General features: G+C 29.1%; 2 protein-coding genes across 2 annotated transcripts; one reads left to right on the top strand and one right to left on the bottom strand.

Annotated features, from left to right (window-relative positions):
• Positions 1 to 876: 876 nt before the first annotated feature.
• LOC132930119 (telomere zinc finger-associated protein-like) lies at positions 877 to 13,288 on the top strand. The gene is made up of 5 exons (XM_060995803.1): positions 877 to 1,252; positions 7,454 to 7,724; positions 7,959 to 8,478; positions 11,507 to 11,620; positions 12,951 to 13,288. The coding sequence occupies exons 1-5, from the start codon at positions 914 to 916 to the stop codon at positions 13,063 to 13,065; spliced, it is 1,359 nt and encodes a 452-aa protein (XP_060851786.1). The 5' UTR covers positions 877 to 913; the 3' UTR covers positions 13,066 to 13,288.
• Positions 13,289 to 15,330: 2,042 nt separating this feature from the next.
• Positions 15,331 to 22,752, bottom strand: LOC132930129 (small ribosomal subunit protein eS4). Its single transcript, XM_060995816.1, is given in 6 exon segments — positions 15,331 to 15,519; positions 18,299 to 18,663; positions 18,665 to 18,688; positions 18,754 to 18,851; positions 21,933 to 22,191; positions 22,592 to 22,752. Coding segments are annotated over 5 exon segments (537 nt in total). The 5' UTR covers positions 22,595 to 22,752; the 3' UTR covers positions 15,331 to 15,519; positions 18,299 to 18,510.
• Between the last annotated feature and the right edge of the window lie 894 nt (positions 22,753 to 23,646).

Here is a 23,646-nt window from a genome sequence, read left to right as displayed (position 1 = left end):
GAGTGTTTTAATGAAATTGGTAATGACAACATGTAGGCGGGGGAGGGTTAAATATTTAAGAAAATCCATTAAAATATATTTTATGTGTGCCACTGTTGTAAAGTAGTAACTAATATGTTACTATGAATACTATGTAAGTAGGTACTAATTTACTTGTTTCAATGTTTCAATATGAAAGTTATACGTGTATACAGCACCGAGAGTTACTTTAACAGTTGTCAAGAGCTTATCAACATCTTAGGCTATAATGACCCTTATGAAACTTTTCAATAATAAATTCTCCAAAATGTTAAAGCCCAATAAGATTTCCTTCCCTGCAAATCTTAGATATTTAATATAATTTTAATGGAATAACCCGAGAACTTCTAGAAACAATAATAATAATTATTTACACAATACACATGCATCGAAACTATATGATATTTTTGATCATGTGTGAATCTGGGTAGTTCCCTCCCCCTATTACGGTACACGAAATGAAGGCTGACGAATCGCGGGGATCGAGTAGTCCACCATCACCATCATCGTAAACCACCTCCACTATAACTGCCACCACCACTGCACCTCCGCGATTACCAACAACGAATAATTCAAAACGTATATATTATTATATACATATATAATATATTAAACACCCTGCGTAGACAAAAAAAAAAAATCAAAATTCAGGTCTAGGTGGTGTGGGGAGGCGGTCAGCTGCGACCGCGACTAATTTGGAGTCGCACATCATCGCATATAAGCATATATAATACAATATACCATAATGTGTATTATATATATATATAATATTATAACAGCAAAGCATTATTCATACACCGCAAGGTGTTACACACCCTTTGTAAGGGTGGGGATGGATCCAAAGGGCCTTTGCAGCCTCGGTCGCTCCACCCTATAGAAAACCGAAAGGGTCGTGATGTGGAAAACAGGTTGTGGTGGCAGCTACACTTGCCGACCAGCGATCATCCATCGAGCAGGTCCTTCGCGCGATAATATTTCAATAACGATAATAACAATAAATATGATAAGGAAGACGCTGGCCGTTAACAGTAATCGGCGGGACTCCACAAGAATGCACATGCAACATCGGGATCAGCCATCGTTGGACAGTAAGCAGACTTTCGTTGCCGCATCGTACTTACCGGCCAACTGCGGTACGACAGCTATCGATGTGACGGATGTTCTCTACAGCGGTAGTTTGCACTTGTTGTCATCAGGAAATGATAATGCGTCTTTGTCAGCTGGAAGTAAAACGGTAAGTGCCTCATCTACTTCAAAAACCTGATATAAAGCTTGTGTTGGATATTTTCAATATAAACTTTTAAGCTGCATGGAGGGAGATTAAATTTCCGCTTAAAATTAACCATCAGACACAAAATCTTTAACTTTTTTAATGTGAACACTCAAATATAACCGTATTAAAATAGTGCAGTATATGATTATGATATACTTAAATAAAAAAAAATAGAAATAAAAAACTATTAATAATAGTTATTTATAAATTACGTGAAAATGTTAATATGATGATAACAGAGACTTTAAAATTGAAAAGTATTGCAAGTATTGTAAATATTAAATACTCAAATCGTACATTGGGTTTACTACATAAGTCTTGGTAACAACTTCCAACAAAACTAATAAGAAAATGTATATTTAGCAATGACGCAATGTTGTTTTAGACAATATATATTGATTAAAATGCCTCTTGGAGTTCTTTGTATACTAGAATAACTTTTTTAATAATTGGAATATTAAATATAACCTTCCAATAAATAAGAGTTAAACGTTTAGCTTCCTATGTAAAGTCAATTCTCAATAATTGTAGATAATTCTCTAAACTTTCTTTTTTATCATTTTCCAATATCTAAAAACTAAGTTTGGACATGAAAAATAGTTAAGTATTTAAATTTTAAAAATATATACCTAAGTAGGTATACATATGATATTAATTAAAAAACAAAAAAAGAAAAAAAATTATAAGTGTTATTCATAAAAATAAACGATGATCGTATTGAATGCTTTTTAGATTCTGAATGGAGAGAGAATATATTGATTTTATAATAATATATGTTTTTTATTTATTATTTTTGTATACCAATCTGACATGACTGGCACGACTGATCCTAGTTGCGTTCGGGATTAGAGTTAGACTAACCAAGTTAATTTTGTTAGATTTCAAAACTATTTCTTCTCAAACAATTTTTGTTATTCTTTTAAAATTTAAAAACGAATAATCAATAAGCAATAGATGCTTTAAATATTCACCAAATACAGTTAAACATTTATAAAATGATCAATTTTTATAAATAATGTTTGAAAATAAAAGGTTCCTCATAAGTAATTTATACCAAAACAAAAATATCTAAGAAATGTATCATCACAAATTTTTTAAAGTTATTTGAAATTCAAATTTGAATACATTTACTAACCTAACCTACGTTTAAACGAATAATAACAATTGTATTATATTAAATTCTACTTTTTTTATTGTCATTTAAAACCATTATCCTAAGGTTAGATTACATTTACATACAATCGACTACTATAAACAACCCTGTCCACCCTCAAAGTTGAAAGTCAAAGCATTTTTACCGCTCCAAAAGGTCATAAAACAGATCCACAATAGATACTGTTATTATTGTACTAGTATTATCGATAATGTCTATATTATTATTATTATCATCATTTATTATCTGTATACTTCAGTTCTGGGCCAATCGACCGACAAGAATGTCAAAACTAAAATATATACTATTATTAGAGACTACCCACTAATTTCTGGAGCATGGTTATGATCTTTGTCAGACCTAAACGTCCTAAACTTATTTAACGATATTCATTGATTTATTTTAATTTAAAAACATTGTTCATGGGGGACCAAAACTTTTACTTATATTATACATTTTCCTATACGCAATACAATTTTTAAAATATATAGTTTATTTTATAGATAATACCTATTTATACCATGATTCATGAACATATTTACACTGTTTATGGCAGTGGTTCTTAACCGGTGTTCCGTGGACTTCGTATAAGTGTTCCGCCAAAATTTTAAAATCAGTGAAAAAAAAATTCTTTCAAAATAGAATCATTTTAGGTTTTGTTGGTTTATTTTTGTACACAAAAACGTTATCGTTAACTTTCGAATAATATAATGTGTCAGTATACTATATAATATATTAATATACATTATTATTATTATATTATACGATAATCTCCACCATACTTCGATAACATACGTATAGATATTGACAATTTTACAATTTTCAACCTCATACTTATGTGAGCTTGGATTTTCAACACTGACGAATATCAAAACAAAGAAACGAGAAAGGCTGACAAATATTGAAGAGGAAATGAGAGTAGCAATATCGTACATACGGCCAGATATTGAAAATATCTGTAAAAATCATCAGGCACAAATATCTCATACAAAGTATTCAATTTCAAATTTTTAAATTTTTTTTAACTCTTTTTATTATTTTATTATTTTTTAGTGACTAACACTAACATGTATGGCTTGCAAACAATTTTATGCTATACATAAATACATTCATTGTTTAATATATTAAAAAATTAAAAATGTATGTACTACTATTTTATTTTACGGTTGTGTTCCGCGAAAATCTTGTAAAATGTTAAGTGTTCCGTCATTCGAAAAAGGTTAAGAACCACTGGTTTATGGTAAAGTAGTATTAACCCAAAAGTTAATAAGAATAATGTAATAATAATGTAAAAATATAGAATAAATTATATTTATTATTATTATTATACTAATTAAATATTAATAAAACAAAAATACAATGTTTTTGCCAACAATAAATCAACTAATTGTATGACTAATTGCATATAGGTATAGGCTGAAAAACTGTCTCCGCTCAGAATCCTTTTCCGTACATAATATCCTAAGAGTTGTAATATCATTGAATTAAAATGTTACACATCAATTGCAGTGATCCACTCGGCACTCAACACCTAATGTACAGCAGAGCGGTATCCACTTTTCCACCTTTTTTTGTGTTGTACCTAATAGTTTTGTAAGAATAACTTTTATTATTCTGCTACGATTAATACTTGGTGCTTAACCTAACCTAACCTAACGTGGTAATAAATAGGGTTCGGATTTAAAGGCAATATAATTAATAAAAAAAGCAATTACAAAATTTATTAAAAAATTTAATAATTTATATATTGTATATTTTAACTAGTTTGTATTAAAAAACGGTTTAACGAATAATTTTGAATCTAGTATCAATGCATTATGAACATATTTTAATATATAGATAGGTAGTATGGGTACTTTTATAAACGTTAAATTTGGCCATACCAAATACTTGATAAAGTATTTAGCAATATCGATAAATATCGGCAATATCACCGATAATAAAACCCATTATAAAAGTAATTGACAAATTAATGTATTTATAAGTAAAAAAGCCAAAAAAAATATACATTCATTGTCTTAAATATTAAATGACACACATTTTTATATAAAAATTATTTTTCTAATATTATTATTAAAAAAAGGCTTTTACCATCAAATCCGAACTCTAGTAATGAATATTATATCTAAATAAATAAATAAATGATTTATAAAATATTTATAATAAATATTATTATAAATATTATAGATTTATATGTTATTTATATATACATATGTATAAAACACCTTGCCCCCCTCCCACCAGGTGAAAATTTCCGCGGGCGCTCTTGACAGTAATCCAACGCCGCGGTCGCGGCGCAGAGCTAAGTAAAAAAAAAAGAAATTAGCGGGCGACGACGGTGTATATTACACGAGAGAACCAACTTGTATTTAACCAATGTTATTTTACGAAAATCATGTCGGCTACCCTGTAGCTTAAACTAATGAATCTATTGACTTGAAACTTTCACGAATAGCTCAGATTGGTGTGTAGATGATTCTGTGAAAATTTAAAGTTTATCGGAGTATTTCAGCCTTAGTTATATCAGTTATATGCTAAAGTATTGGCATAATTATTTAACAAAACGCTATTTTTTTCAACAATTCCACTATATTTGTATTTGTGCTGGCCGCCCATTTTTCTCCTTCCACGCGTCGGTTACAATCACTCATTGCGTAATCGGTCGTCACGGCACAACGTTGAAATATCTGGCCGCCCGAATTTCTCCCTCCATGCAACGGGCTCACGTTGATTTCGTCTTTTGTGTATGATTGTAAATGTTAAACGAAAAGTTCTCCTTTGTCTCATTAACTATATCCAAAATTGTAATTAAAAAAATGAGTGATATCTCATCAAAAACACTCCGTGTAAAAACATCGCTAAGTAAAAAAAATCACTTAAATTACAAAAGTTGTGATATCAAAAAATGGCTAAGTTATTTCATAAATTTATTAATATAGAAGTATTTATAACTATTTGTATTTAATGTACCTACCTTGTGTATTTATTTGGTGCAAATAATATTTTACTTAGCTTGGCGGTTACTAGAAGGATGTTAGTTGTATTGTTCTATACTCTATAGTTTAATAATAATAAAAATGATGCGAATATTTATGTAGAAATCGATACATAGTGCATTTGGTTTCTTAGCTGTAGAGACATAAATAATAGAAACTGTGCCAAGCTAAATAAAATATTATTTGCACTAAATAAATACACAAGGTACATTAAATACAAACAGTTATAAATACTTCTATATTAATGAATTTATGAAATTACTTAGCTAATTTTTGATATCACAACTTTTGTAATTTAAGTGATTTTTTTTACTAAGCGAAATTTTTACACGGAGTGTTTTTGATGAGATAATAGTAATAAAAGAAAACTTACCACCAAATTAGAAGAAAAAACTAATACTTAGAAAACTGGAGGAATATCTAGGTTAATGCGTAATAACACTTCAAATATTCACCTCAAATTTCAATAAGTTTACATTTTAAAATCAGTTTATCAAATATATTTTCAATTATTATTAATTTTATTTTATGTAAGCGATTTCCAATTGTCTTCTACTTCAATAATTGCTAATGAAGTGATGAACATTTTTAACCATAAAATTTAACTTTTAAATTGATATTCCGGAGTTCTGACAGTCTCAAATCTATAAAATTGGGAAGAAAAATGAGTAGGTATTCGGCAATATGACAATCATCAAGTATGTACATAAATTTAAACTAATATTCCGATATTCATCTCACCTTAATTAAATACCTTTTTAAAATATGAATTAATTTGACTATAATGCTTTTAAATTTTATGTTCTTTGAGTATTGTCTCATTATACTTTCCACAAATACAACTAGTCCGTCGATAATAATTCATGATCTATTATAAAATAATCATCGAATTTTATTCAAGTTAAATACCAATAATTATATCATATACACAAGTAAATAATGCAAATACATATGCAATATCATATCTTAGTCGTTTACATAATATGGCACTTCAAATATTATTATTTTTTATTATTAATTATACTTAGGTATACGTAATTATAGTGTTTAGGTCATACATTTATAAATATACCTGTATATTATAAATTATAATATATATATTATACAGTTTATGTTACCTTATAATGATATATATGATTTAAATCATAATTCAAAATTAGGACTGATGATGTTTCAAATGTTGTTACCCGACCCCCGGAATCAATGGTATAGGACCTATACTATAGGTATTATTGTTCATATGATATTTTCGATGAATCTAGAACTGCAGTCTTTTATCCAAATCCATTATTTAAAAAATTATATTTGTAATTATTATCTTAAAAAAAGTTACAAAATATTTTTAATACCATGAGGATTGAGTTTTAAAAAAAATAAAATAAGGCATAAAACAAAAAACCCAATTGGAAATTAACAACAAGCGCGGTTCCACGCCAGTACTGCTTGATACTGGCGCGATACTGGCAGACAGTACTGGTGCCAGTCATGGCACATGTCTGGGATGATAACGGTTTTCTGTACTGGCATTATTGTACTTATACCCAGTACAGGCACTTACTACAGTAGGGCTTCCCAATACTCGCCCGGTACTGTCACTCGGGTACTTGCTCAGTACTAGTTTTCATTGCAGACACAGTACTGCATATAAGGTTCTAATACTTACGACATACACATTATTTTTAGTAATTACTTTGGCTCGGTATTTTCGAAAATTATCGTGGCACTATATTTTTTGTAATAACGTTAATAACCGAAACTCAGTATAACTGTATTCTTAAACACTGAATATACCGAATACCGGTAATTATTAATCACCGATATACCGAAAATACCGCCAACCCTAAATTCGCATGTACAATATATTATAAGATACCTAATAGTGCAGTATAATTTACAATAGGTACTCAGAATATTATACATTTTTATATTGTATAAACAATAATTATATTTTAAATTTTCTAAACCAACATAATATTATGATTCACTGCACTATTATATTATTTCCCTACGCAGAAACACTTAGTGTCCGTGGACGATGATGGACGATTGGTGTACATGAATGGTCACCGCTGTTCTGCGGCCGACTGCAGCTGTTGGATACTGTCCGTGCCGCTGGCCGAAGACTGTCATGCGTATAACTGCCGGTTGTCGCTTCTTGCGGTCGGTGCCGTAGGGCTATACACCACCACCGCTATAATGCCAGGACAACCACTCAAGATGTGGTTCCCACCTGATCTCCAACTCATGCTGCACGTGCCGTTTCTCACACCCGTCAACATAAAAGGTGAGCTATTCGACATGTCGTCGCGGCCGCAGGTTAAGTCTTATATTCTTCGAGCCTATATTGTGCATTCAATGTATCAGAAACATAAATAAACCAACAGTATGAATATGATAAATTTATTTATCCTATTAACGTAAGACAATATTATTATTTCAAAAAACACTAACATTTTTAAAAACATTTTGTTTTACATAATTTTAACAATATACCTATGGTAAATCATTTTTTTACCAGACGAGAGAAAATATGTGTGTCACAAGTGTGGTTATACGTGCGAAAAGCCCAACCCACTGAAAATCCACATGGCACTGGACTGCGATAAACGACCGCGCGCTAAACTTTGGTCCAGACTGACTGCAGACCACTGCGGAAGCAGCCAGACGATCGAAGCGTCGTTTCGGTTCAGTCTAACGTCGGCCGAATCACAGACGCCCTTATCGTCCTCCTCTGCAGACTCAGCATTCCGACCTTACTCGCCCGAGTCGTCGGCCAGCAGTGGTGGCTGTCGGATACCACCATCACCACTGCGGCCACAACCACCGGCACCGCCGTCATCTTCGTCGTCCGACCAAACACCACTGCAGGACGAACAACTCGGACAAGTGATCGGCGGTAAAGACTCAGTGTTCTTCAACCAGCGTTGTGCTGAGATGGAAACCATCGTCAGCAATCTCGGGCACTCCGACCAAGGGCACCTATGCATATACTGCGGAAAAGTCTACTCCAGGAAGTACGGACTCAAGATTCACATCAGGTTAGGTTGCAACTATACTATAATAGTATATTTCTGTTTTAACCAATCATTTTTATATTATTATTAATTCTTACATTCTCGATTATATCCCACAGGTGCACACATTTAAATTATTGTGATACATTTTATGTAAGAAAAACACTAGCTTAAAGCCCAATTATTATAGCTTCATTCCTGAGACGTTCTCAGGATTTTTATTGGGAAGGGAGTTATGAAAATATAATATTAAAAAGTGAGTTGTGGGGGCTAAGACCCCATATCCCTTTTCAATATAAAAACTACATACATTAAAATAACTCCTTGTCTGCGACCATTTTCACCCTCAATCTCTATCACCCGGACAGTGCGAGTATAGGCGCGCTCAATCAATGACTCGGCGCGGTGACCCAAACAGTGTACCCTTTCTTTCGCCTCAATCGCAATCACCCGAACTGTAATCAGCCATGCTGTGAGTATCCTAATAATGCACAGGGGCCAGGAGTAAGCCGATCTCTGTGGGACAGTTTCAGATGAGGGATAATCAGGTGTGAGATGTATCGCCAATCAAGCCCCCTCGTTTCGGTCATCCTATGAGCAGATTAGGTCCTATGATTAATTCAATTCATTGTTGTTGATGATTGGATGGCGATGTTGGCAATCTCTAGTCTCTGTTGGTTTGTTGGTTGACCCACCGGTATTCGGTTTTATACAGTTTATTTTCTGTGTTTCCCTCGTTAGTCGAAACCAAAATTCCATTACTAGACGGTACCATATGCAGGTGGAAGTAGGGCTTTGCTGACCACTATTATAGGTAGTACCTATCCGCCCTATCATTAACTCTTATACAAATATACTATATTATATTATATAATCAATATACGTATACGAGGATAAAAAAAACATAATATTTTCTCCATTGGCCGCGATTTTTACAAATAAACATAAGAAATAAGAGGGGAAAAGGGAATACGAGTATACATATATATAATCAAATCGTAAAAAAAAAGTTACCATAATATTTTTAATATCTTCCAATCTTGTTGATATCTATTTATCTAACTGAAAACTGCAATATATTTATGTATCAAACTGTCATACACATGATTTTTAGCAGTATACAATTCTATACCTTCTGCACTTACAAACGATGTGTAAATGAATTATAAACAAAAATAGTCTTTTGAAAAGGCTAAAATTAACCAAATTCAGTTTGATTTTCAAGAGTCGATAGAATATTAGAATACTAAACTAACCTACTATTAAACCTTTAATCCTCAAAAACCATATTTAACTTGTTTCAAATCATACTCAGCGTAAACATTATTGTAAAATTTTAATCTTTCAAGTATCTATAAGTATTAGTAGTTAATATTAAATATAGTAAGATTGAAAATATAATGTAATATATACCTAATACACACTATTAAGTATTAATACTTCGATCCGGAGATTGATGAAACGCCCGTTGCAGCCGTTTTAGTCATTTTAAATATTATTTTCACAGACAAATATGGATTACAATTTTTGAACCCCAATATAAATGATATAAAAAAATTATATTTATTTTAATTCTATAAGTATTCAATTAAATTTCTTTTTAATATTTTGCTGAAACAAATTTTTGCATCATTGCATAAAGTTCTCATTAAACTGATATTATTAAAAATATTTAATTTAATTTAATTTACTTGCTTCGGCAGTAGGTACATACGTATATTTAAAAAGATTAAGAACTCATAAGTCTATTATTTTCAAAATCTGAATCTTTTTTTAAACAAAATATTTATTTTATTTATAACTTTTTATTGATACTAAGGATTTAAAGTATTGGGTATTTTCTTCTATATACGATATTTAATAAGTAATAATTATAATATTATAATTAGAGCACGGATGTTGTAGTACTAAAAAACTAGTAAAATTGATTGCAGTATTAGACTAAAAAATACCAAAATTTGTACTAAAAAATAACAGCGTTCTTAATCTGTACTTATAAGAAACGCATTTAAAAAGTACTTAGCAATATATTGAAAAAGCAGAAAAAAAGTTGCAAATACAACAACATCCGTGCCCTAAATTATAATAAATGGGCTGTAGCCCATAAGCACAAAATATGATCCAACACAACACAAAAGCGCAAAAAAAATACCTTTTTAGCAAACTATAACTGTAAATAAATTTTTTACTGAGAAAGTGTATTTTATCAAAATCATAATCATAGGTTGGTTAGGTTAGGTTAAGCTTCTAAAGTAATATTAAAATGAGTTAAAAAATTTAAAATTTAAATTACATATTTGTAGTAATTAATATAATTATAATGAATACCACAAATTTGAAGCCCATAGTTTTTAATTAGTCCCATCTGGAAATTTGTTTTCTATGTACAAGTTTCATGTTTTTTTTTATAGTAGTTGACTCAAACAAATGTCAAATACTCAAATACCATTTTAGTATAACTGGTATAAGTTTATATCTTAAATTATTATCTACTGTCATCGTAATTTGTTACAGTAAAATACGATACGATCCTAATTATAATATTAATAAATTTCAATTGAACTCGATCACTGTTGCTTTTGAAATATAAAAATACTATGTAAGTATTTAAAAAATAAATATAAAAAGTATCTTATTTTAAACTAAAACTTACAGTATAATGGGTACAAATGTACAATATTGTATTTATCAGGTAAACAATATATTTTTTCACTTTTATGCAATTATTACTCTAAGATACAAAAGCGCAAAACTAATTTATGCTTTTGGTCTATCGAAAAAAAAGACGACTTGAGCATTCGAGTTTCGCCACAATAAATGTATGGTACAAAATTAGAAGCCTCTAAAAAATTATATATCCCTTATTAAAGACCCTAACCTAACTTAACCTAACCTATTAAAGTTAAATATTCTAATAGTCTTATACATTTTAACTATCAAAAAATATAATCTTAAAACAACAATGAAAAATTAAGTTTTATGCAATATACATGGATATATCGATATATGACATAAAAATATAAAATTGTTTTTCTTTTTATTGTTAATATAGAACTCACACTGGTTTTAAGCCATTAAAATGCAAGTATTGCTACCGACCGTTCGGCGACCCAAGCAACTTGAATAAACACGTGCGATTGCACGCCGAAGGAGACACTCCTTACAAGTATGCTCATACATTTTTTTTTCCCAACTATACAGAGTGTCCCGTAAAGATTTACCCATTGTGATAACTTCTGAAGTAATGAAGATTGGAAATATCATAATTATATATTTTTTTAAAGACTCACATGGACAAGGACTACAAGTATTTCATATTTGAATTTAATTTAATGTTTTGATAAAAAAGTTAAAACAATTTTTTTTTTATTTATTTATTTCCAAAAAACATCAAAAATAGCCATTTTGTAGAATTTATTTTTCTCGAATTTTGACGTTTTAACATTGTATTTTCATTAGCATCGTAATGGTTTAATATTTTTTTAGTTTTGAGAATATTTTTGTAAAAGTTTTATCACTAGCCCGCGAATCACATGTTTGATAACATTATAGCATTTACCTATTATGGGGGCGTATATTGATTCTGGAGGCTATTGACTCCGCCGCCGGCTACTGTTTATAATATCTACATATCGATTTCACCGGACACTGTTAACCTCCCCCCCTTAGTATATGTATTTAAAAATATATAGTAAGTTTTAATACAATGTATAATATGATAATAATTGTGATTCGAAACTAAAATATATATTCTAATTAATAGGTACGTGTATGTAAATATATTATAAAATGCAGTCTAAATTTCAAAATAAAATAAAATTATATTGTATTTTCACTATTAAAAAATTAAAATAAAACGAGTCAATATATTTTATTTTATTCTGTACGTATTGCTATTCTTTTATGACGCTAAGTTCACTTATTTAAAAGATATGTCTATATATTACCAAAAGTAGTTATATTTATATTATATGACGTACTTATGTTGATTAGATTATATGTTTTAGTTTTGATTTATACATTATTATCACTTCATACATTTTATTAATATATAGATACTATATATACGTATTTTAAAATACATATACAAAGGTGGAGGGGGGGGGGGGGTAAACAGTGTCCGACGGAATCAATAATTCTCCCTTATAAGTTATATGGTATCAAATAATTCACAATTTTTCCCAAAACGAGTAGGTAAAAATATTAAAAATCATGTGATAAAGGAAAATCATTTTCATAAAAATAAACTGTACAAAATGGCTATCTTTGATTTTTTTTAATATAATTAAATAAAAAACTTTTTACCAAAACATTAAATTAATTTAAAAATATAAAATATTTGAAGTAATGTCCCAGCGAGTCTCACAAAAAAGGTATATATTCGTTATTTCAGAAGATATCACAATGGGTAAATCCTCACGGGACACTGTATTAATGGTATACTAATCTATATAATTAATGTAAATTTTAATCGCAATTTTATTTTGTGTATGCAGGTGCGATTGTTGTGGTAAAATCCTGGTACGCAAGAGGGACCTCGACAGGCATATGAAATCAAGACACGCGCAGGTTATACAGAAAAAAGTGTATAAAATGCACGTATCCATATGACAATACACATTTTTCTAAATAATATTTAATTTAGGATTAATTGTTAAAATGTTTGTGATATATTTTTAGTATTGAAATAGAAGTGTATAACAAAGTTGTTTAATACAATATACAATTTAGATTTAACAAGACAATATTTAAATTTAGTCATGCTCAATAGACTTATCAATTGTAATATTATAAATCTGTTATTATGTACAAATAGTAAATAAGTAGCTAACCACCTAGGCATTTTTTTTTATTAAATACCTATACCTATTCATGGCGGTGGTAGATCCAATGGAGGGGTAAAAGGGTAATACCCCCCTTGAGATTATTATATTTAAATTTTATAAATTTATAATATAAAAGTATAAAAATGTTGCCATTAATACCAGTTTGTAAGTATAAATTCTAAAAATTGAATATTAATATTTAATAAGTAAATAATGTTTATATTAATAAGTATATTATTAAGTAGGTATGAATAGTATCTGATGGATAAACAGTAAAATCCCGCTACAATGAACTCCAGGGGGACCGAATTTTTTTTACGTTATAACGAAAATTCGAATAAGCTCTTTATAAGCCCTGCTTTTTGGAAGGGGACTACTATGACTTTCGCTATAACAAGATTTTTCGTTGTAACGGGAATTTACTGTAATTAAATTATCCCCCCTTGATGTAATCTGGAGCTGCCCCTGATTCATGGAAGCAAGTCATTGGAAAATATTAGATAAATTATTGTTTTATATCTTTGCTAGATATTGGCCATTTTTCAGATGAATTGAATAGGATGATTATAACTCAGGCTCTGGGATGAAGATTATTTGAACTATTTGAAGGCGAGAACAAAAGCTCTATATTCACGTTCTTGTTATAGATAACGGTATTAGATAAGTACTAGGGGTGAAGGTATTTTTTTTTTTACATAGATATTTCGGTATGAATCGGTATACCGAAAATATCGTTAAACCGGTATCTTGGATTTTGGTACAGTAATTTCCGATTTTGGTATAATCGATAATTCCGATATTCCGATATTTTCAATTTTTTTTTTTGTTATAATGGTTATGTATTGTACCTATATCATTATGAATAAAATAAATTATAGTTATTACTTAATTTATTATTAAATAGAATATTATATATTACAACATCTATGATTAGTAATTATATTGCCCGCACAATTGAACACACGTTCGCTAGGAACACTAGGTACCTTGTACGCATTTTTACTAAGTATGGCCAAAGTTGGAAATTCATTTTGATCCGTATCTATAACATGTCATATACATCCCACTGGAAAATTCGTACAATTTAAAAATAGATTTAAATAACTAATTTCGATAATTCGGTATACCGTTTTTATAAAAAAGGCAGTATACCGGTATATCGACCTTAAATCGATATATCGGTATTACCGTCACCCCTAATAAGTACCTATGTTTGATTGTAACCTAGGGTTTCCACAGAAATTTTGGGAAAGCCAAAATAAACATATGTTTATATATAAACATTTTATATCATATTTTTATATACAATTAAACTTAAATTAAAATTACTTATTCAAACGATATAAAACTATGTTAATTATTTTGTTAACATTTAAAAACATTTAAAGACCTTTATATTATATTATGAATTTTACTTATTGCATTTTTGATTTATTAAAATATTATCCATTTTATTATGAACCTATTTTTACTGTTTTGCGATATTTGCAGAAATATGTTATTAAATTTTAAGTTATATAAGTTGGTAAACTATAAATATATTATACAATAAAATTATGATAATTAAATACCTAAATAATAAATCAAATATTTTTGCAAAATTAATAAAATAAGACTTAAATAGCTGTATTAAAAATAAATAACATATCATGAAATATACTAAGTAATACTTAGACCCATCTGTTCAAAATCTTTTTTTATAAATAGCAATATATTATTTAATTCAAATTTGACATAAATAACAGGGAACAAAAATACACCTACTGTACAACAGAGTGCTTATACTCCTACCTTTGCAAAATGTTATGATTATCATCTGGTTAATAATTTAATTGGTCAATGATATTTGTCTAGACAGTGTAAAAATTTAAACGAGTTTAAGTACCCATTATTGTTGGTTAAATAAAAATATTCACAATGTCACAATCTGAAAAATAATGTTATGATAAAACGTATCAACAATAAAGACCATTTACAAACCCAAAATAATTGTTACGTATAATTTAGGATCCAATCATTGAAATATAATGAAAAACAAACAGAATACATGTTTGTATTTTAAAGTCATTTATTTAAACCACATGAAAATGTAAAAACAAGCTTTCAACGTCTGCTTGACTTGGTCTTCGCAGCCAAACGCTTGTCACGTTCTTCAGCGATAGTCAATTTCACTCCCTTACTTCTTGGCAGAGAAATGTAGTTCTTTTGACCTTTTCCAATTATAAAAACATTGTTCATTCTAAAAAACAAAAAATAAATACATTTTTAAGCATAATAAGTTTATTTATAACAATAAAACTGTAGCTTAATAAATTTAAGAGTAGACACAAGACATCTTACATGGAGTTATAAATATGTAATTCAAAACATAGAACATAATAGAAGTGACAATCAAACAGTTGATCTATTTGTTTACATTTTGCCAGAAGCTCGGCAAGATCAGAGAACATGTTTTAATACAGATTTTAAATGATGCTAAGAGGTACATCATGCAGAGCCTTTAGCAAACTGTTAACTGAAATATTTTACAATGAACAAAGGGATCTTAATAGCTGTCGGTTCTATTATGTTAAAATTAAATAACAACTATACTCTGTATACTAATATGAGCTAACTTTAGCAGCACCCAATTTTTATCCAGTTTCAGTCTGACAACACTCATCAACTAAATCAGTTTATATTGTCAGCTTTAGTTTCTAGTTACAAAAAAATGTCTATTATGTTAATCTTTGTAAAATACAAGCTAAATGTTTGATAGTATAATTATTAATTGTATTGTAAACAGATAAGCTATAGTATAGGGCATTGGTGACAAACCTATGGCACGTGAAAAAATTGAAATTATTAAAAATTATGCTATTGATAAAGCTTTGATTATAATTGTTATAAGAAATTCAAAGAAACAAATTATATACATTTTAAAAATTATAAATACAAAAAAAAAAGGTGTGCTTATTTAATAAAATAATATATAATAAATCAGTAACTTTATTTATTAGAAAACTTAATTTCCTTTGGGCAAATGAAAAATTTTCAAAACCTTGATTGAGAAAATTTGACAATTAACCCCAAAAAGGTTCGCACTCCCGGTACAGGGATTTTCATTTCCAACAACTAAAATTATATTTATACTGGTTGCTCCCATACCCAATACTTGACTACTACTACCCACTCACAAACCATAACTATATTCCAGGGAAATATACTCCTCCCCTATCAATAGCTGAATACTATAGCATTTCATCACTTATCTTAGGTATACAGAGTTCATAAGCATTAAACCAACTGTATATCTCCTGAAATAATGGAGATGTTTCAATTGTTTTTTTTTTCAAAAGACTTGCGGGGGGACAAGAATTACATGTATTTTATATTTTAGTTTAATTTAATGTTTTATTAAAAAAAAATAATTTTATTTAATTATTTTAAAATTGAAGATAACCATTTAATAGTTTATATTTCTGAAAATATTGATATTTCAACATTTAATTTCCGTTATTCTCATGATTTTTAATATTGTTTTCTAGTATTAAGAAAATTTAGAATTATTTAATACCATATAACTATAAGTACCAGTGTTATCAAACATGTGGCATGCATGCTCGTACCCATATAATTATACAAAAATATTCTCAAAACTAAAAAAAAATAATATTAAAATTTGTGATGCTAATGAAATTAATAGGTTGAGAAACTTCATCAAAATGCTCAGAAAAATAAACTTTAAAAAATAACGATTTTTTAACTTTTTTTTTTATCAAAACATAAAATTAAAATAAGAAATACTCATTGTCTATTTCTCCGAGTGGCTTAAAAAAAAACTTAATTATGATATCTCCATTAAATCAAGAGATATTACAATGGGTAAATCCTCATCAGATTCCCTATAGAATGGTTTATCTGTTTACTATATAACCCATAGGTTCCCAACCTTTTTAGACGCACAGCTCCCTTAATCATTTTCTAAAAATCTGGAGGCATCCCATGCTCTATGCAAATATTAAATGTCAACAGATATTCATACTTGGACTTGTAGCCAACAAAAATTTCAAAACAAAATACTGTTACCGTTCTTAAAATGATTTAAGTATATCAAAGGTCTAATGTTTGCCCGACCTAGTTAATTAACGTTTTAAAAATAATATATTAGTTGTCTATTTTAGATTTATACATTTCCAAAATAAGGTAGGGAACCCTAGCATATATAGTAAATTATCATTTTTAACACAATATATAGTAAATTATCATTTTTAACACATTTAAGTATTTTTTATTGCATCTTATCAAGATATTTAAGACCAAAGTTACTCTCAAGGTAAAAGATGTTCTCAAAAAAGTTAGTATTAGTTAGTGATAATCAGGGCTCAGATTGTATAGCATTTTCTTATTATTATAGGATATAGATAAAAATAGCAGTGAGCTATAAATTTGTTTTATGCACCAGGGACTCCAAATATGAAATTTTAAAATTCTATTTTTTTTGCATATTGAAGTATTTAAGGTTTTTATAGTCGGGAGAATGAAAAGTGGCCGCTGATGCGAAAATTTCTGTAATTGCTTTCCAAACTAATGTGAAAAAAAGGCGCGTATTTTGAATTATTAAATGCAATGTATTTACATATTTTCATAAAAATTATGAGAACCCCTGTTTTTAGCAAAAAAAAATCGTTGCTATCATATTAGCCAGCGGCCACTTTTCATTCTCCCGACTATAGTACTATTTTTCATGTTTTGGTGATGATTTTTGCTAATTTGCATAATATAACGTTTTAAATTGTATTTTCACTGTATTACACAATTTTCATTGTATATATTGATATGTAAAGCAACCCTCAGTGAAGTCAGTATACAAACAAAATTTGGCACATATAATAATCACATACTAAAAAAAAAAAACCTCACATATCCAAATATCACTCTTTAGCAATATAAAACCTAACAAAAATAAGTAGACACAATAATTTATAATAATATAACAATTTAAATTATTTTTTTAACAAGATAAATAAAAAACTTACCGAGTAGCAAAAATATGTTCATTTTGCATCCTTAATGTGAACAATATCAAAAAGATCCTGGATGCCTTTCCCTGTTGGGTAACAATACCAACACGCCCCAAGTTACGACCTCCAGTAATCATGCACAAGTTTCCTAATATTTAAAAATATCAATGTTTTAAATCAGTTACCAAAACACTTAACATAATTTACTAAAATAATAAACATATAAATTACCAGTTTTCAAAACGGATATGATCCAAGATTTTAGATGATGCAATGTCGTATCTAATAGTATCATTAACCTTGATGTTCGGGTCAGGATAACGGATAGTACGCCCATCGTGAGTTGTTAAGAATGGCACACCTTTGGGTCCAGTTTGTACCCCTCTTTACTTTACACAGCTTATACTACAATATAATAAAAAAATTGAATCAAGTTTATTATACCAATAACTCTCAAGTTATATAATTACCTTTGCTTCTTCAGGAGTAATTCTGTGAATGGTAAAACGACCTTTCACATCATAAATCAATCTAAAGTGCTCACTGGTCTTTTGAATTGATATAACATCTATAAGAAACATTTTATTTTAAATTAATCATTTGCAATACAGAGACAACATATGTTATAGTGTATAGTGTCCTTTTAGTAATAATTGTTATTATCCAAATATAAGTGTAAAAATATAAGGATGAATGGTACTTCAACATAACTCTGCTGCTACTGGGTGACATTCTGTTAAACTACAATATTTCTATATAGCATTACACAACTTTTTCAACAATAGTAAATTACAAAATTATTTAAAATCAATAGTAGCATAGTTAACAACTAATATTTCATAGTTGCAGGTAAAAAAAATTAAACAGAAATGCAGAAAAATACCTAACTCTTTCAAATAAGCAAATACAGTTTGAAAGATATACATGCACTTAAATTACAACTACATATAATATAGGGACAAGCCAATATATATAGTCGTCGTTAGATTGACATGTCAGTGGAATAACAGTAAACCAGGGGTTCTCTGTATTTAGATATTATTACCGAATATATCAATAAACCAATAACTGTCACTAAACTGAAAAAATTTTAAAACTGATATCAAAACTACTTCTTTTAAACACATTTATCTTTGAGTAAATTCTTATGAGTTTATAATAAATAACTTTGTGAGATACACCGCAACTAGATTGAGTTACACCTACTGATTGGCCACCATGCCAATCTATCAAGAACAAATGTACCAACATAATTCAAGGATAATAAAACCACAATTATAAAATATTAAACAGTCTTACTCATTCTTCATAAATAGATAACAGTACTTTCCTGTTATACAAGACTACAGTTATTATCGCGACTACCTCTGTTATCTAAGACCACCAAAATTAGTACACTTCCCTATTGTAACAGGTTACATTATTTTTATTTATATTAAGATATAGTACCCACATGTGTTGTCTCAGTCTTATACACATACAACATAGTAAATTTTCATCTACTTACCAGTTTCAATATTGTGCTGTTAGTTTTGATATTAGAGTCAACTAACCCATTATAAAATTTAAAGGTAAAATTATTTAAAGGTATTATCCTGAGGTCCATGTAACCTTCTATAAATATTATTATTTTTAAGTAAATTATGATCATTTTAATATGTGCAATTTTAAAAAGATCATAACTTACTTAAGAAAATAATATCAATAAAAGGTTACATGGGGCCCTGGATAATTTTACCTTTAAGTTTAAATTGTATAATAGGTCAATTCACTCTAATATCAAAACCAACAGCACAATATTGAAACTGATGTATGAAAATTTGCTATGTTGTACGTACGTAAGATGGAGACAACAAATGCGGGGTACGACATCCTCTTAACAATTTAATCCAATTTAATCATATTTAATTCTTTAATCTGTAGGTATTGTGCCGTGGGAATGGCCACATTTAAATTTTATTAAAAAAAAAAAATAAAGAAAAAATTTAAATACCCAGTAGTCATTTGTAATATATTTTACATGGCGCACACCACAGGTGCTACAGCCACACTTGGCGTACGGTTAGGTAGAGGACCACATGTCCATGTCAAAATTATTTAAATAACAAACACCACAACTTTCATTAGACTAGACTACTGTGAATTACTGCAAAACAGTCTTACTTTCCTTCGCCTGAGAAACATCAGATTACAACAACTAACAATATAGGTAATGATATATATCTCGTATATATAATAATCAGGGCTCGGAAGTTATAGCACTAAAAAAAATTAATTTTTAAAGCTTAAATATGGCACATAAAAACATTAATATCAGCGCTATAAATAGCACTAAAGATTGGAAAATATGCAAAATAAAATTTTCAACAAATTTTTTTAAACATGAATTTAAAGATATACTTAATTTTACAGATTTTTAATGTTTTTTATAGAATATGAAGGAATACTACTGCAGCACGATAATACAACTAATCCAATGATAGTGTGATAGTACGATGTGACTGACACGATTTTAAAAATAAACAATTTATTGGAAACGAACGGAATTATCCGATTTAATCGACAATAACAACGGTCTAAGGCTGTATATTTCGGATGCGTACCATCTTAAAATATAACAATTTGTTTTCGTTCACATATTCGTTGGCGGCTGTTAGGTAGGATAACTAAATTTAGTTTTCAAAAATATGCCCATAAACAGCATTTATAACTCCAAATTAGCAAAATAACTCCTATATTATGTATTTATGTGAAAATATACCCAAAAATAGCACTAAAAATCCTAAATTAGCAAAATAGCAGTAAAAACCTTAAATATGCAAAAAAAATAGCAAAATAAAATTTTGTGTATGACATCAGAGATGTGTGAAACATATTTATATCTTACTTTGGATGTTCTAGGACGAACCAAGAAAAGTATGCATTTGCTAGAACTTCAGAGCCCTGATAATAATATAATAGATATAATCAGGGCCCCCACAAGGGGGGAGGGCTGATGGACCTTGAGTACAGGGGCCTGGCTATTTAAGGGCCTGTTAAAATTTATTTGTAATTCTTATGAAAGGCCCGAACATTTAGTACTAGGGCTCGATATAATAATTGTATTAGTCACGATAACGTAGATAGTCTTGGGTGGTTGCCACAAAAATAGCCATAGTCTCTTATAACAGGAAAGTACCTAGATTACATACTAGACTAACCACATACATACAAGATATCATAGATACAAAGAGGCAATTACTAATAAGTACTGCTCTAAGATAAGAGAATGAACTATAACTTGTTTTTTTAAGGTGACAATAATTTAAAGTAATGATTGTTAAAAATTTTAAGAATGGAATTCTTGGACTACCAACTATAAACACATCGACTGTCATACAACCATTACTCATCACTCATCAGCATTTACACCTTGTTGATCCTTAAATCTTTTCTATGTATAATTGCGTGCTGTCATAATCATATTTAAATGTGAATATTTTCCATGTCATTGGACTAATAATAAATATTTTTTAAGGTATAGAAAAGCAAATTTTAGATCGAATGATATATTAGTAGCTTCAAACATATTATAGGACAATAGTCAATAATCAAATAGGTAGTATACAAATACATTGTATTATAGCTATTTTATAACAAAATTACTTACCCATGAAACCAGCTGGATAATTAGGATCAGTACGGACTTTGCCATCAACTTTGATTAATCTTTGCATGACAATCTTGGTGACTTCAGCACCAGTAAGTGCATACTTCAGACGATTACGCAAAAAAATCAACAATGGTAGCGACTCCCGAAGTTTGTGTGGACCGGTGCTTGGACGAGGAGCAAAGACACCTCCTAATTTATCCAACATCCATGCTTTGGGTGCGTTTAAACGCTTCAAATGTTTCTTCGGACCTCTGGCCTACGAACAATTAATGATGTATAATATTCATAGATACATTATTTATAACATATATTTCAAGTAACCAAATAATCTGAGTAGTATACACAGGGGATGTCGATTTAGGTTCATAATCTAGACTTTTTCAATAATAGACGATCGTCAGAATCGGGATTGCAGTGAATAATTATTAATATATTAATACTGTAACGGAGCAAGTGTTGTCAGATTCAGATTGACGGACGAAAAAAAAATTGTTCCGAAGATCGAATACAGTCAAGTTTCAATCAGTACGATATTATATATAAAATATATATATAATATATTATAAAGAAATCTGGTTAGAAATTATTGGTGCAAACGTTTTCGCATATAGGAAAATGGATTCTAGGATTAAGATGGATAAAAATTAAAAACTTACCATTTCGACGGATAAATGTTACTGTACCAGACGCGAAAACTAGAAGAACATTTCAACAGAACACCAACACTCAGAAAGATAGTGGTTTCAAGTATAATTTTGTAGGTTAGATTTTTATAAACAAATTCACACAACAGGGAGGATATGCTTTGAACAATAGTTAGATCTCCTTGACTTCATGTATTACGAGAACGAGTGATAAGCACTTGTCCGAAAAATGATAAGGATCTGGACCGAAAATGATAACAAACCCGATACCACAATCATAAAGGCTAGACTGCTAGAGAATAGATAAGGCAAACTGGCCGCCTGCACAAAAATTGGTTCTATAAAAATAAAATTTCGCACACTAATTTCTCCATCAGTCGGCGTGACGGTCAAATCCGAAGCTAAGTCGGAGTCACGGTAGGTATAGATACTATCTTTATCCATGCTCGGAGTGTAATTAACCCATATATATTAGATAATGACATACTCGACTTTATTACTTTTAAAAAATTATAATTAAAAAACTAAAAACATATTTAAATTATAATTAAACCATCGTATTCAGCGGAAATTTATATTTAAGAATAAATTTCTAAAATAATATTAATATTCTGTATTTACATTATAAATTTTATTTTTAAATTAAATATTTTAATTATTTATAAAGACAAGAAATGTATTATACTGGTTAATTTCTAGTGGTAGATTCATATTTACGATACCTATTGATTACACCGAATTGAGGACATTTTGATGAAAAAAAAGTTGCACTTAAAGTTTTCGATATTTTGACATGTCCATTCTACATTTTTTTGAAATTATATAATATTACATTTCACATAAAAATAGTTAAAAATGAGTCGAAATTGTTATGCCCCTGGTTTTTCAACTGGCAATTCTAAAGAAAAAAAGTATAAGTTAAATAAAATTCGAAATAAAAGTATACAAGTATATTTAAAGCACCAAATAAGGCTAGTAATTTCATTATTAATACAAATTACATCAATGATTGAACAAGGTAATTCAATCCAATTGGTAGGTTGTGACGTTGAGTTGATTATATAAGC

Source organism: Rhopalosiphum padi, chromosome 1 (assembly GCF_020882245.1).
Source record: "Rhopalosiphum padi isolate XX-2018 chromosome 1, ASM2088224v1, whole genome shotgun sequence".
Classification (NCBI taxonomy): Eukaryota; Metazoa; Arthropoda; class Insecta; order Hemiptera; family Aphididae; genus Rhopalosiphum; species Rhopalosiphum padi.
Note: the sequence above shows the minus strand (reverse complement) of the source record. Positions and strands in the feature narration are given on the sequence as shown.

What these genes read in the sequence shown, in the direction of transcription:
- LOC132930119 (XM_060995803.1), top strand. Translation starts at nt 914, where the DNA reads ATGTGGAAAACAGGTTGTGGTGGCAGCTACACTTGCCGACCAGCGATC. An exon ending in CACACCCGTCAACATAAAAG is followed by an intron (nt 7,725 to 7,958) that starts GTGAGCTATTCG and finishes TTTTTTTACCAG; the next exon opens with ACGAGAGAAAATATGTGTGT. An exon ending in GGACTCAAGATTCACATCAG is followed by an intron (nt 8,479 to 11,506) that starts GTTAGGTTGCAA and finishes TTGTTAATATAG; the next exon opens with AACTCACACTGGTTTTAAGC.